The sequence below is a fragment of the Lissotriton helveticus genome, chromosome 1_2, assembly GCF_964261635.1.
Source record: "Lissotriton helveticus chromosome 1_2, aLisHel1.1, whole genome shotgun sequence".
NCBI lineage: Eukaryota > Metazoa > Chordata > Amphibia > Caudata > Salamandridae > Lissotriton > Lissotriton helveticus.
In genome coordinates, this window is record NC_136058.1 from 85291316 (window position 1) to 85307714 (window position 16399).

At 45.3% G+C, this 16399-nt stretch overlaps 1 protein-coding gene across 1 annotated transcript in view; it reads right to left on the reverse strand.

Annotated features, from left to right (window-relative positions):
* The window catches only part of SGIP1 (SH3GL interacting endocytic adaptor 1), a 1317316-nt gene extending 1302059 nt beyond the window's left edge, over positions 1-15257 (reverse strand). Inside the window, exon 1 of the mRNA XM_078668946.1 lies at positions 14966-15257. Coding sequence (XP_078525072.1) covers positions 14966-14975 — 10 coding nt within the window. The 5' untranslated portion in view covers positions 14976-15257. The remainder of the gene's footprint in view (positions 1-14965) is intronic.
* Positions 15258-16399: the final 1142 nt, after the last annotated feature.

The following is a 16399-nucleotide window of genomic DNA, read 5'->3' on the forward strand; positions in this document are numbered from 1 at the left end:
TCAAAGACTGGGGGGGCGGTGGGGGAACATAAAGCTCTAATGTATACCTTGCAGTTTGTATGCAGCTCTTAGATGACAGTTAATAGCTCACTGTTCAAAGTTAGGATTTTAACTTATAAACTGCAAGTAACAAAAGGATCTCTCTGACAAAAGCAGTGGCCCTCTGACCTATTTACATTATGTGCACTTTGTGATCTGCATTGCGCATGTTCTTTGCAGCCGGTACATTAACCCTCTGAGCTACCTTTCCATGAGTCAAAACTTCCACTAGACAAAATTCTGATCTCTCTCTAAGAAGAACATACATCACCAGAGTCATCATGACATTTTTATTGTTGCCGAAAATTGCTGGAGGCCAGGAAGGAGACAGCAAGCGTTGTTAAAACCATAATATACTTGCAAACATGATGCCTCCACCTAAAGTCAGCACCCGGTGCGGTCACACTGGTTGCACCGCCCTAGAGCTGGCCCTTCTCAAGGGTCCGGTGACCTCAGTGACTGTTGTTCTAGGGTGTGCTGCTTCATAGGCCTTCCCGCAAGACTGGAGATGAACTTCAGTATGGATAGTGGTGGACAAGCCTTGAAGGTTAACCTACACTTGTCATGCTAGGGTCCACCTGCTGGTGCGAAGACACCAGGACTTCTAAGGTGTTGCGAAACCTTTTAAGGTCTAGCATCTGATTGTGCTCTCGCAGGAGCGTGGTCTGGTGGACTGGTTATTAAGGCTGAACCTGGTTCCCAGTTCCAAATTCAGCAGCTCTGACCATAGTGCCACATCCTCTCCCCCACTGAACACCGTACTGCCCCACTGAGGAAAAACTCCCACTGTCTTCAACTATAACCCAATTGTTGCCCACTATAAACACCTGGATGTGGCTCAATTTAAATTACGCACTAGACAAGAGCAATATGCGGCCTACAAAAAAAAAAGTAACATCCTGGGAAAAGCAAACACTTATAGGGAATGCAAAATTTAGCACACCATGGGAAATGTAAGCAGAAACAACATGGTTACCTTAATGCTTTTGCACTCACTATTCAGAAATCAGTGAGTTAAGGACACGACTACAGGGCCCTGAATGGACCCATTTCAATGGCCATTGCTTATATCCTTACAAAACGTAAGCAGTATGGTAAAAAGACCACATACCTAGACGCAGAGCCGATGCACACATTTTGTTTTCCAATCCACACATTGCAGTACCTCCAGGATTGGTGCACTAGTTCCAAGTCCAGGGAAAACAAAGACAAGAAAACAAAAATAGCGCTTCACTGGCAAACTCTGTAAAAGTGGCGCTAATGTGTTTCAGTGTGAATAAAATCAGTTTGGCCAGTTTGCTACCACTCGGTCTTACTTTATTTAGTTAATTATCTATTTTCCATATTTTTAGCCTTTTATTCCCAATGCTGCACTTTGGAATTAAACTTTCAGAAAAATATGACATTTCCAGCAAAAAAGTCTTCTTTTTTGGATCCATTTCACAGGGAAGCAAATAAAAGAAAGGAGAGGAAAGAGAGTGAGAACCGCTCTTGAAGTCACGATTTTCATGGGCATACGCAGGGGGGGGGGCAAAGAAGGTCGCTCCAGGGGGGGGCAGGCGCCCCTCCTTGCCACCCCCCTGCGGACGCCCATGATTGCAGTAACCCGTTTCCCTCTGCTCCTCGGATCCAAGACGCGGCGTCGCCATGAAGTTTGAGGCCTGTTTCAGCGCCGGGGACTGGAGTGGCTGTCAGGCGCCGGGAAGGAAGTAGCAGAAGGCCGCCGCATCACCGGCCGGCAGCCACGAAGTCAGGTACGCGACCCCGGGGCACGAATGCATAGCGATGCCCATATGCTGCACGAGGAGGCTCCATAGAGGGAATGAAAGGGAGAACAAAACGCCCGCATCACCCCATATAAACGCAGTATAGAGCGGGAAGACTCCGCCAGTTTGAATCTTCGCGCCATTTACGGCCGGGACTAACGGCCTGCACGCAATCTCTGCACCGCGACCCTGGGGACCCCACCAGCCCTAAAGAAATCCCGCAGACCTCACCACTAGTGCAAGTGCACCGTAATCCTGCCACACTGCTGGGAAACACGGCATTGCGAATCCTCGCACCCTGGATGGCCATATTCTTTTTTTTTTAACAATCTTTCTTACACATTTTTATTAGCTTTACATTTTACCCACCCCCCACCCACCTCCCCCCGCGAGACCAGGTAGCAATTTATACAGTCAAATATCAGTAGCAGGGCTCGACAAATTCACTCGACCGCTCGCATTTGCGAGTGAGATTGATTAAGGACGAGCTATTTTTAGGTCCTACTCGCCCTTTCTGGCGAGTAGGAATACAAACTTGACACTTGACCTCTGCCTCTGAAAGCAGAGGAAATGTGACAAGATAGAAAGATTTAAAGGCATCTTTATTGCTCACAAAGTAAATGAACAATAAAAATGCTTTTAAATCTTGTTCATTTGTCACATTTGCTCAGTTTTCAGAGTTTGAGGTCAAGTTCATTTAAGTTAGGTCGAGGAGATTTTGTAGTTTACTAGACCTGCAGGTCTAGAGCATTTTTTATGATTTGTCGAGCCCTGAGTAGATACACATTACAGTTCAATCATTTTCTGAAAAAAAAAAGATACAAAGAAAATGAGAAAAAAAAAAAGGGGAGGAGAGAGAAATACATTAACGAGAAATAAAAATAAAAGACGACCTCATGCGTCTAACAAGATATTACTATATCAAGTATCTCCCATTGTTCCCCCTAATCATTCTCTTCGATCCATTCGAGAAGGGGACCCCATATCTTCATTCCTCTTCTACGAGTCTTATAGCCTTTATTCCTATAGATGGCAACTTCAAGGCTACATTTCGCCAACAATCTGGCCCTCCACTGTATATATGATGGTGGTATCGTATCAAGCCAAGCTGATGCAACACACAGCCGGAACACCCCCATCGCAACAAAAATGAACCCTTGTATCTGTTTTGGCCTATCGCTGTTTGATACCCCCAGCATGACTTCTGCTGTTGTAATGTTTACCTCATGGTGAGCTATCCCTGTAAAAAAGCCTGATATTTCGGCGATTAAATTAGTTAGCAAGTCACAGGAGGCGAACATGTGGATAATATCTGCCGCTGGGAGTGCACAACGTGGGCAGGTTGTACCTTTCCCAGTTCCCCATTTAGCTATTTTAGATGGAGTATAATACAATGACAAAAAGGTCTTATAGTATTGTGCTTGAAGCCTAATGGACATAAGGCATGAAAGTGACATTTCATATGAATATGCCACACTTTGGGTAGAGAGTCAGAGTTTAGTCTGCCATGCCACTATGTGTTTGTTCATGTCATCTGGTAGCAAAGCATTCAGAGCCCCATAAATTTCACCGATTTTTAGGGGTATTTCCCTATTTAGGTTTCCTATGAATGCAGACTATTGAAATTTGATTCAGCCACCCCCTTTCTTCAATAGGAAATCTCTCACTTGAAGAAATTTAAAGAAATCCTTATTAGGAATACTTGAATTCTAGTTTTAATTCGTCAAATGATTTAAATGCATTATTCGAAAAAAAAAAAAGCCAAGCTGAGTAATCCCCAGATCCTTCCATTTCTTTATATAGTTATCATGAAATATCTCTGGCAGATCTGAGTTCTGATTCACAGGAGTGTAGTGAGAATAGCGACCTAGTCCTAATAGCTTTTTAACATCCCCCCAAACTTTGCTAATATTATTGATGGTCTTAAATTTGACTTTTTTAAAATACCCGTCATTAACATGTCGCCATAGACATCCAGCGGCCCCTTCTCCCAGAATAAGTTCTTGTGGTGTTAATATATTGCCGCTTCCTGTGTTACCAGTTATAAACACGGCATTGCGAATCCTCGCACCCTGGATGGCCATATTCAATGCGGCAGCTCCTCACATAGAAACTCGCCCTGCTGCTCAGTGGTAGCCTACACCAGCACACTACGCGCAAGTAAAGAAACAGTGGGCCGATCACTGGGGAGTTGAAGAACAGGCAATACGGGCGCTGCGTGGTGACTGGGGTGGACGCATGAAACTGACCCTGTCCTGACCAGGTTGCCCACTGCATCACCACTACTCACAGTAAATAACTGGACAGTACATGCACAGAAACTGAACTCTACCCTCCCCACCGCACAATAAATCGCCAAACCAGTGACACCCTCCGACTGGGAAAATGAGTGGCAGGGGGCAGAGAGCCCAACAGGCCCCGAAACTTGACAAGTGCGCCTATCATTGAGAACCCCCTGACAATGCGAAGGGGGAAACACCGAAAACGCCGACCCAGCCAAACGGCGACCCTCCCAACGCAGACAAGGTTACTCTGCTAGATGGCAGCATTAAAAGAAATGCAGTCGTCAATGGGAACAATTTCTACGGCCATCTCCCTAATACGGGCTGACTTCGGGAAAATGTCGGATCGGCTCTTGGAGGTGGAAAAGACAACAACGGGGCTCGTGGGGGACACAGTGGACCTACAGCACAAGGTACAGAAATTGGAAGAAGATAATGCCGTACTTGAAGCAAAACTTGACTAGCAGAAAGGCCGGTCACGGCGTAATAACATACGCCTGATAGGTGTGGCAGAATCAGCAGGGGGCCCTGCCCTGGATCTAAATGTGGAGGACCTCATACATAACCAACTTCAACCGAAAGGCCTCTCCAACTATTTCTCAGTGGAGCAAGCTCATAGAGAGTCTGGGGGAAAACTACGACTGGGAGCACAACCACGGCCCATCTTGGCGAGAATCTTTAATTTCAGAGATCGTGACGCCATCTTGCAGGCCGCACGTGTAACCCACCAACAAAGATTGACAACTCGGAAGTCAACTTCTATCCCGACTATACAGCGGCAGTAGCACAACAACGAAGAAGTTTTGGAGATGTCAAGAAAGAACTCAGAGCTTGAGAACTGAAGTACTACATGATCTTCCCGGCAAAACTGCGCGTGGAATCCGAAGGAAAAGCATGGTTTTTTGAATCCCCGACACAAGCGCAGAACTGGCTCGACGGTTGGAGACCAGCTATAGGACCCAAGAACCGTGATGCACAACGACAACAGAGGAGGTAGCCCACTGGGTGATCAATGAAGCAACGTAAAGGAGAACCATCGCACTGCCAACATTTTGGAAAATGACCAGCAACGAGACTTGAAACGTCGAACTGGTTCAGTGGACACGCTACTGACGACAAGCTGATGAAGAGGCAGTGGGGTTAGGTGCGAAGAGCATAACGACTCACGGCCAAGCTAGATTCTACGAGGTAAGACGCTGAGGCCGGAAGCAGAGACTCAAAGGTAGGACACATTGATCGAGCAGCAATGCGTGGACAGTTACACAGCAGGGGGGGGCTCCAAAGAAGACACAGAAGTCTCACCCCCACAAACATTGTATTTGAGTTGGGACAATAAGCACTCTGCTCAGTTGGGGTGGTGGATGGTTCTAGATAAGCCGGGCAGGGAGGTAGGGAGGGGGGTATGGGTTTTGGATCTTTTATGGTCGCTTAGTTTTTGCTCTGATTACAGGTTGATGGCTTTGCAGACTCTACATGTACACCAATGGTTTCACTTGAGGTATAGCTCTACACAATCAAGCACGTTGGTCCAGAGGACAGAGATTCTCACTGGGCACTTGGTATGCACTGAATGGCACTACACCAACATTACCAGGAAATCACCAGAAACTCTAGCACACACACACCAGGCGTTAGTGACTACCCAGATTCAACCCGGAAACAAATTGCGGTGGTATGGCAGCCTTTACTTCCTGCACACTATGTCAGGACATGGCATAACAGGACGTGATCCCCAGTTCCCACAATTAGTCTCCCCCTTAATGACAATCATTTCATGGAATGTAAACGGGTTGGGTCATAAAATCAAGAGGGGGCTTGTTCTGCAATATCTGAAGCGGAAATCCCCCACGGTGGTGTTACTCCAAGAAACACACTTGACAGGCACGACAAGTAAGGCACTGAACCGTTGGGGGTTCAAAATGGCCGCACATGCAGAGTTCACCTCAGGATCCAGAGGAGTTGGTATCCTAATACATAAAAATTCCCCACTGATAGTCAACCGTACATGGGCGGATAACCAAGGGCGATTTGCAGCAATCGCATGCCAAGGGGCGGAAATACAACATAATTTCAGTATATATTCCCCCGACGCTACACCACGGGGCCTTTCAGGACCTGGGGAAATTATTACTTGATCTTCCCGAAGGAGAACGGATTATGGGGAGGGGGGGATTTCAACGCAGTCCTTAACACAGCGAGCCCCCCAGGGAGACAACTAGGCCCAACCTGATATTTAAAGATTTTATGACAGCCATGGGAATAACGGACAAGTGGAGACCTAAGCACCCTACGGATCGCAACTACACATTCCACTCGGGAGCACATAACAGTCTCTCCCGTATAGACCATATTTTAACGCTAGCAATACCGCCGGAACACATAACAGCGATAGAGCATCTGCCGAGAGGGATCTCAGACCGCTCACCAATACAGCTTACCTACACCACATAACCCACTAGAAGGCAGATGCTTTATCCAATATATCCCGGCTATCTCAGGAACAGCAAGATAGCAAAAGCACTGACTGCCTCCACCAAGCACTACTTTGAGGACAAACTGTCCTCAGTAGAATCGCCATCAATCCTCTGGGAGGCCTACAAAACAGTAATCAGGGGTCAGGCCATCTCAACGATTACTAGACACAAAAGGGGCCAAAGGGAGAACCTCGATTCTCTAGAAGTGGCACTCGAGACGGCAGAGACAGCACACGCCTTAGATCCCACCGATAGCGCAACACACACCTTAACACTGGCGACTCAGGAATATACGGCGTATGAAGGGGAGGTAGCGAGAACCAGACACACAGATACACTGCATAGGATCTATGAACTAGGGGACAAGACCGGAAAAATGCTCGCATGGATAGAAAGGAATGAAACAGCAGATAGGTGGATAGCCCAAATAGCGCTTGCAGATGGCACGCTCACAACACAGCCCAGACTGATAGTAGAGGAATTGGCAAGCTACTATGAAAAAGTGTACACTCCACAGGGCACTACGACGGAAGCGGACAGCATGCTGTTCCTGCACGACATCCCATTATCCACACTATCACCACAAGATATGCAGGCACTCGATGGAGACCTCACGACAGAAGAGATAGGGAAGGCGCTATTGGAGTTACGCACGGGGAAGGCGATGGGACCCAATGGCCTACCAGTAGAACTCTACAAGAAAGTTGCACAACACATCACCCCCCCCCATCTACTGCCCATGTACAATGACTGTTTAACGCAAGGAATGCTTACCCGAAACCAAAGAATGGCCAGTATTGTAGCAATCCATAAACCCGGAAAACCACCAGAACAGACGTCCTCATATCGTCCGATTTCACTAATGAACAGGGACGCAAAAATATTAGCGAAACTATTGGCACTTTGGTTGCAGCCACACCTCACAACATTGGTACACCCGGACCAATCCGGCTTTATGCCAGGATGCAACACTTCCCTAAACCTACGACGCCTTCATGGGGTATTACACCACGCTCCAGTACTCAGGGAAGATGCAACCATACTATCCCTGGACGCCACAATGGCGTTTGACCTTGTGGAATGGCCCTTTCTATTCGCAGTACTTACTAAGATGGGATTTGGGCCTAAATTCTGTAGCTGGGTCAAGCTATTGTATACAGCACCTCTAGCCCAAGTGGTGGCCAATGGACATACGTTGCGGGTAATCACGTTAGGGCGAGGGACAAGGCAGGGATGCCCACGTTCCCCACTTCTCTTTGCGCTTATCCTAGAGCCTTTATCCATGAAAATACGTATGGAACCACTGATCCATGGGATAACATGGGAAGCGGGATGGGAGGACTGAATCTCCCTCTACGCTGATGATGTACTTATATACTTAAAGTCTCCAACCAGTTCCTTGGAGGCCCTAATGGGCATCCTACATAGATATAGAGAGGTGTCAGGATACACCATAAATTGGTCGAAATCGCTCCTCTATCAATTACATGGCCAACTGCCTACGCTACCCCCTGGATGTGAACTGCAAATTGTGACCAGAGGGTTTAAATATTTGGGAATCTACGTGACCCCCGCAAGACTCAGTTTTCATGGAGGAGAATTTATTGAAACCACTGCAGAGGCTAAAATCGGATGTAGCTCATTGGAGATCCCTTCCACTGACGCTGCTAGGAAGAGCAGCACTCTTTAAAATGCTTTCGCTCCCTAGGTTTCTTTATGCACTACACAATACCCCATTCCCTGTCCCTCTCTCTTATATTAAGAGAATAAACGCAGACATCTCCTCCGTGCTCTGGGACGGAAAACCGGCTCATATAGCCCACGCTAAACTGGTACGTAGCTGGTATGACGGAGGGATAGCCTTACCAAGTGTTAAACTATACTATTGGGCTGCACAATTGATGATTATTCATCAATGGCTCCATACTCCACACCACGAACCAGCATATAGACTTGACAGGAATATACTCCCGACAGAACATCTGATGAAGGCCTTATACACCAATAAACGAAGACATGCGCTTACAGGCCCGAAGGCACACATTGTAAAAATTTGGCATGTGGCACAAAGGGCTTTGGGATGGGAGGGAGTACTCACATTGGCCACCCCACTGTGGGAAACGCGCCGCCTGGGCACACTAGCTAATACTAAAGGGTTCATGCAATGGGACCCAACTGGCATCACGACAATAGGTGACCTATGGCATCAGGGTGAAATCATTGCATTCACAGACCTACAGGAAAAGTACGGGGTGGCTGATACGGAATTATTCCGGTACACCCAAATCAGGCACGCACTACATAGCGCCATCCCACCAGGCACGGCACTAGCTGAATCATCCCCCCTTGAGGACAGGCTTCTCACTGACTACTTGGGGAAGAAAGCCATATCCCAAACATATCGTAAGCTCGTAAATAATGTCCCGGATCCCACGGTGGTCGTCCGTAGCAAGTGGGAGGTAGAATTAGGAGACAGAGGATTTTGATTGGCTAGAGGCGCTAGCGTCTCCACGAGAGACACCAATCCCATCCCGACTAAAATTAATACAACTCAAAGTACTACATCGCATATACTACTCCCGCACACTGTTACATAAGCTGGGCCGCACTACCTCAGAGGATGCGGAATCATGGAAACGTATTACCATATCATATGGGAATGTCCCAAGATACAAACATACTGGGAACAAGTAATGACTGAGATTACAGAGGCAAGCGAAGTGGAAATTCAGCCAGACCCCGGTGTTGTCTATTGAATATCTGGAAACCTTCAGACTTGAATCGAGGCTTACAAACTTGGGCGACACATGGGATGGCGATCGCAAAGCGAAACATCGCTAAGAATTGGGGGTCGGGAATAATACCCACACGAACGCAATGGGAGTACGACATGGATGCAGCAATGGTGGCGGAAAAGGCGGTGTATACTCATAGAGGGTGTCCCAAAAAATTGACCCGAATATGGGGGAAGTGGAATGAATATAGAGGGAATATTTGTGAGCCACCACATGCGATATCTGACTCTGAGGCTAGCCCGTAAAATTGCAAGAAATGAGTACAAAATGTGTAAATTTCAGGATGGAGCTGAGGAGGGACAGAGGGAGGGATGGGAAGGAACACAGCTTTAATATATAACTACTGTCTTAGACATTTTTACATGCTCAATATGTAAGACAACCAGGGGGTCGTCCCTCATCGAAAGTGTATACCTATGCCACATATATCCATACCGGATACAGTGAACCATGAACTGTACTGATACGTTCATATTGAAGAAAAACGATGTATATGTACGTTGAATATGAACAATTGCTGATAAAACATTTTATTAGCTTTGACAGAAAAATGCAGTTAATTAAAAAAAAAAAAAAAAAATAAACCTTACATCAATTGTTTACATACTGCAGCGCAGAGGTGTGCAAAACCAGTGGTGCGCGCTCACCACAGAGGAGCGGGGGCAAAGGCACGCCCATTCCCACCAGTGGCCAGCAGGCTTACTGCTGCGCATGCTGGCCACCAGTGGAAATGGGCGGAGCAAAGACGGGACATGCGCCCGCCCACCTTTGCCCAATCGTGTGCATTTTTTTTTTTTTTTTTTAAACAATGCGAAAGCCAATTACAGATGGGGAAATCAAACCCACATGCTCTGGGTAGCTTTCTGAAGCCCTTTCAAGAGGTCTCGCGCTGCACGAGCAATGCTGCGCACTGCAAGGCTAGGCGCGAGACCTAAAAAAAGTACTTCTCATAAAAACTTGACAGGCTCAAGTGTGCAGCAAGAACTTTTTGACAGCAAACTAGACCTGCAGGAAAGACTTGGTCAACCTTTAAATTGACTTGTGAATTATAAATCAAAGACGTAGATTTACAATATTAACGTGAAAAATGTTACAGCTGTACCAACAATTTGGTTTGTGAGCCGATTCATGAACCAAACATTGCGTAAACATTTAAGCTGAAATGCTAACCACCCCAAACGTTATCCATTTAATGGTTCTTTATGAACCTTACAAAAAGAAAATCCATATTTTACCCTTCCATTGCAGTTAATGGCAAGGAAACAAAATGACCGCAAATTTGGAAATACACTCTTAAGGAAAACAAGCATTTGCAATGCACTAGGGCTCGTATTTACACGAGTTTAAGCTAGGCATTGTAAATTACAATGCCTATCACTTTTGTTTTTTAAAAACATAAATAAAAGGTATTGTCATTTACAATGCCAATAGCTTAAACTTGCTTAAATTCTAGACCTAATGCATTGCAAATGCTTGTTAAGTTTAAAACTGAGTGCCGCGCCACTTCAAGGACACTGCCCTTGGTTTCTTCTTTTTTTTTTCACTTTAACACTGAGCACGGTGTCCTTGAAGCGGGCGCCGTGCTCAGTTTTAAAGTAAATAAACTAAAACAAACGGAGCGCAGTGGCCCTGAAGCAGGCACCGTGCTCATTATGAAAGTTAAAAAATAAATAAATAAACAGAGCGTGGTGTCCTGTAAGTGGATGTCGCGCTCAACATTAAAGTTAAATATAAATTAATAAATAAATAAACAGAGCTGTGTCCCTAAAGCGGGCGCAGCGCTCAGGATACAAATAAATAGCATCCGCCATTGTCCCCATAAGTGCCCATAGACAAAATAGAGCTGACCCCCTAGATAAAGCAGACCGTGTAACGAGTCAAGTAAAAGATCCAGTCGTTATGGGTGGTAACAAATGGAGACAATGCGGTAACAAGGAGGGACTAACAAGCCTCAAGATTAATCGGAAGCCAGCATTTACCAAGGACAATGACACCAGCCAATGAGAAGTATGGGTGGAGAGTGGGCGAGGCTTACAGGCTTACATAGCATACTCTACTACTGCATGCCTCGCAGAGCGAGCAGTGCATGCGCGCTGCCGCTGGGCTCGACCTAAAAAGAAAAGGCTACCTCTGTGTGCAAAAAGCATTTGAGGACCTGCTAAGGACAAAGAGGACCCATAAATAGACAGACTGATGTTTTCCCTCCGACTTGGCTTCTTGTTTCAGCCGCTAACACACCAAATAGCTGAATCATCTTTTAGCCGCCTCATCCTTCTACAGTCAACACGTTTGTTGAGGTGGATGCCTCATCCTTCTACAGTCAATATGTTTGTGTAGGTGGATGAAAAGTGGGCAGCTGACAACTCACATCCTTGGGATATCATCAAAAGGCTCTCACAAGGCTGAACCTCAGTGGGATTGTGTGAGGCAGGATGACAATGGCGCAACCTCCTAGGAGGCTTCTGGCTTCACAATCAGAAAGGTCACCCTGACACTTGTAAAACAGGAAAGTTGGCAGCTGCAACCTCCATGTATTTGTTGACAGTATAAATACAGCTTTGTCTATATGTGTATTTGTTACAGGGACATCGACCCATGGCAAGAGGGACTGCAGCCTTACAACTACAGTTAATTGCTATGAGAAGATGTGCTGCTAGTTGAAGGAATTACTGGGATCTTCATTTGCATGTTGGATAACATTGCTGCTGACTTTACAAACTGCATTAGCATACGATTCATAGACATCACTGGCTTACAGATGGTCAGTAAAACATTCTGGTAAAGCGCCATCTAAAATAGGTTCATTTTCACACTCTGCTCAGAGATCCCGGGGCACACCCCAAAGCTATGCATGGCATGACTGGTAATGTGATATCCAAGCCTTCAGGGCACTACTGAAGCAAAGACTACTGCTTTTTGAAGGTGGGTGACTAGGAGAATGGCTCGGCCAAAGACCGAGCCCAGGAACCCAGAACCTGCTGGGTAAAGCAGTAGTACATGCCTAATGCACTTTAGGTTAAGGGGCTCATGTGCAAGGCATTGCTAAAGAACATGCTTGGCGCTCAAAGCCCACTGTACCAAACTGCCAAGAGTGGTAGGGATACAGACAAACTACTGGAAGGAGCAGATCATTTCACATCTGCAACTATGCACCAGAAAGCACTTTAAGAGAAATTGTGGTTGAGGACAAGGATGGTTACTAATCGATATAACAAATAGAATGACTCCTGCAAAGCTCAGTCAAAAAAGTTATTGGTTACAATACAAAAAACAAAACTATTAATTTGTCAAAGTAGGATAAGCAACCAAACCCCCCACATCCCCATTTTCCTGGTGCTTTATGGTCCTAGACATTAGATGTAAATGCTGCAAAACCACCTTCAAATAGCAGATGGTACTGCAATTATACTCCAAGAAACAAGCCCATATTTCCACTGTGAGCAAACATGGGAAAAAGATCAATCATTTCAGTCTCATTCATGTCTTTCCTGATATGTTATCACCAGTGATGCGTGACATTGATATGTCATCTTGTTACATTATGATTAGTGAGGGGGGGCATATGTTTGCATACCCTGAAATAACTGACACATTTTGGACGCTTTTATGTTTTGGATCGTAAAGACACCTTTCCTTCAATTCAAGTATAACTAACATCCAGAAAACATTGTTGACAAATGAATGGGGGTTCAGCGTAAAAAGTGTTTTTATTATGGGGTAGTTTGCAAAAGTGCTGTTTGACCCAGGTGCATTTCTTTGACTTATGACTGACGTCTGGTCAAATAGGTTTTAATCTCTTGAAAGTGGGCTGATGTACTGAAATGTTTATCAAGTACAGTGCAAGTGATATATGTTCGCATACACTTCATACGAGTTAATTGTAGGCGCATGGATGCTAAAAAGTTAATTGTATTACAAATGGCCCATAAAGGATCCACTATAAAATGTGGGCTAACTGGATGAAATGCATAAAATACAAACCGAAATTAAACTTACTCTAGTGTATAAAACTTTATCAACACTTTACAAAGTCTTTCTCAGATACCGTTTGCAAAATAATGTTGTTCTATTAGAACTCAACATAAAATGAGCATGTTGTGAACCGAATGCAAACAGACTTTATTAGCAACGTTGACTGTAATCCCTTAAAGGCTTGGTCTCTTTAAAAATAGCCCCTAGCAGGTTCCTAAACAGAACCTATTTAATATCATAATTTATATTCATTCTTAGCATGTCTGTGTTTACAGGAATTACTTCACGTGTTCTGCAGAGCGGATACTCTGCCAGCATCACAACGTCCATCTCTAATGAACAGGTTCCAAATGTTTAATTGAAGGAAGGCTTTTTAAGTCCCTGCAAGTCGTAAACATTTGAGCACACAAATATAGCAATGAACAATAATTGTTCTGATAGCAAAGAGAGTAAGATGGTTCAAACTTATATTTGATAAACGTAGATTTGAAATTATGAAGGCAAGATGTTTTAGGTAAGTAATGTCATGTGTGCATGTTTCTTTTATCACCAACTACGTAAGTGGATTTGTCCAATACGTAGATTTTAAAGGATATTATCAAAACAGTATACAAATGAAGAGATAGTACTTGGCGACATATAGATAATTGGTTGATTTAAAGTGCTATGGAGTTTGGTTACAAAACTGTAGACTACTTTTAGACGGTCATAATTTCTCTTCAATTTGAGGTCTTTGGAAACGCTCGACAGGCTTATTTATATCCAAATAATGTATATTGCTGAAATGCAATTAGCACATTCTTCGAGTATGCAGTGGGCTTAGGAGATAAACACATATAGCTCTGCCATTCTTCATTTCAGTTGTTCAGCAAGCAGGGGGGCCAAGCTGAGGATGCAACTCGGATTAAGTACAGCCACATTGAATTAAATAACATTATTTTGCTAATGCGCGACTTATTACGAGACGACACTGAAAAGGGTATATAGGTGGAGAATAATAGACAAGAGCATACTTAAGATTTAAAATACTTGAAGGAACTTATAATTCGTTATATACATGCATTTTGGGCTACGTGGAAATAACGGTTACTCGCAAGGTGGTGAGACAACACGAAGCATGTCGGACATAGTAACAGCTCTGCAAAGGCATCGGCTTAATATCACAAGCTCCATGACAAGCTGCTCAGCGTCCAGCATAAACTCTCTCAGGCTGCAGGCGTTACCACAAATTCCCTGGAAAGACGAGGACGCGCATACAACCTTCATGTTAAAGAGAGGAGGGCAGGAGGGGGTAGCTAAGCTTCAGTGGCTACACCTGCCGTCTCAGCCATGCAGGCTGCACACAGACCTGCAGGCAGGCAGCGAACACCATGAGAAGACAGTCCCTGGCGAGGCACCCTTCCCATTCAGAGGACTGGACTATTAGGAGAATGGCAGACAGGTCGCGTTTGCGACAGGCAGGACTGAAGCAGATCCCGCAACATGCCAAGCTGGGGTGGACTCGTTCCCAGCCCTGCGTGGCTTCTAGAGGCGCCTGGTCGTCTATGCAGAGCCCTGTGGCCCAGCCTGCCCCTGCTGAAACCCTATAGAGGACGCGCATGGAGAGCGGCACCAGCAGAGGAGAGACCAGCACCTACCTTCCATCATGATGGCAGAATCGCATTCCTCAGTATCCTCGAAACCTTAAAAACCAGCGCAAAATCACGGCCTCCACGCCCTCTTTGCCGGTGGAGGAAGCCGCTCGTGCTAAGGCGGAGGAGAGGCCATGGTCGGATGCCGCTGCTCGGCCGCTCGCTCGCATCACCTCCAGGAGCAGGCGGAAGGATGCTGAGAGGAGGCGGGGGAGAGGGAGCAGGCAGCCCTCGCCTAGCTCTCACGCCCGAAGCTGCCGGCGCGCACGGCCGGCATAGACACGGAGGAAGGACTCGCCCCCGCTACAGCAGCAGGTGCACGGCGATGTCGTGTTGTAATTGTAGAAATTACTCTCCACAGTCTCTGTAAATGCGCCAAAACAGAACTTTACACATATTTTTAGTGGACTCTCCCGGAATCTAGTGCATTAATTTTGCTACCAACATGATTGTTTGTTTTCCCGCAATATCTCTATAAAATCTTAGTGCAGCTCTTCGCATAGTTTGAAGCTGCAAAATAATAGTCAGTCGTCCCAGTACTACATTGAAAAAGGTTTTCTTTATTATTTCCCCCTTCCCTTTATGATGACTACAATATACAGACATTGAAGATGGCGGTCTTTTTGTCTTCATAAATGAGCACCTCTTTGACACCCGTTACCTTGTTTCTAACGGAGCAACCAATCTTCACAGCATGCTGTCTGGTCACGTGAACAGTTGGGATCAACCTGCGTCTCTGCCTGACAATACCCTAGAGGCATCGTGCATGGGGACCCCAGCCCCCAGTTTTCATAGGATTATCTCATCCCGAACGAAACACCATCGTGTGACGCATTTCCGCGCAGTGTAATCGCATTGTAGAAACCAATTGACCAAGATTAATCACTCACCAGGCTCCGAGAGATGAAAGCGTGGCTCATCAGATCATTTTCTTGATATCGCCATAGATATCGAGCAGTATTAAATATCTATAGAAAGCTGGCGACGGGCCCATCCTGCGAATCTCTTTATCTTTTTTGCAGGTAGGCTCTCGTTTGTGCAGAAGTCCTTCAGATGGAAATCCTCAGTTTGAATACATTTTTTATGTGCATCTCTGATTTGCTTATTTCTCAATTCCACCTCCTTTCAGCTGCACAGCTATCTTTACTACCTTTAAATTTACCTCCTCTTATGTATCTTTTATTTTGATATCTCTCATGGTCTTACCTTTTGCTGTTCTTTACCTATCACTTGCACAATCCTTCGCATTTCAATAATATCTGTTTTGCATACTTTGATTTACATTAGGTTTAGCTGTATATTACTCACGGACCTTCATTTCTTTTGTATGCCCATGATTGGCAAATATTTCATGTATATACCACATGGGTGACGCATCTTTTACTTGATTTTTTTAACTTACCATACTTGGATATTGTAGCAAAAGGCATATCTCTTTAA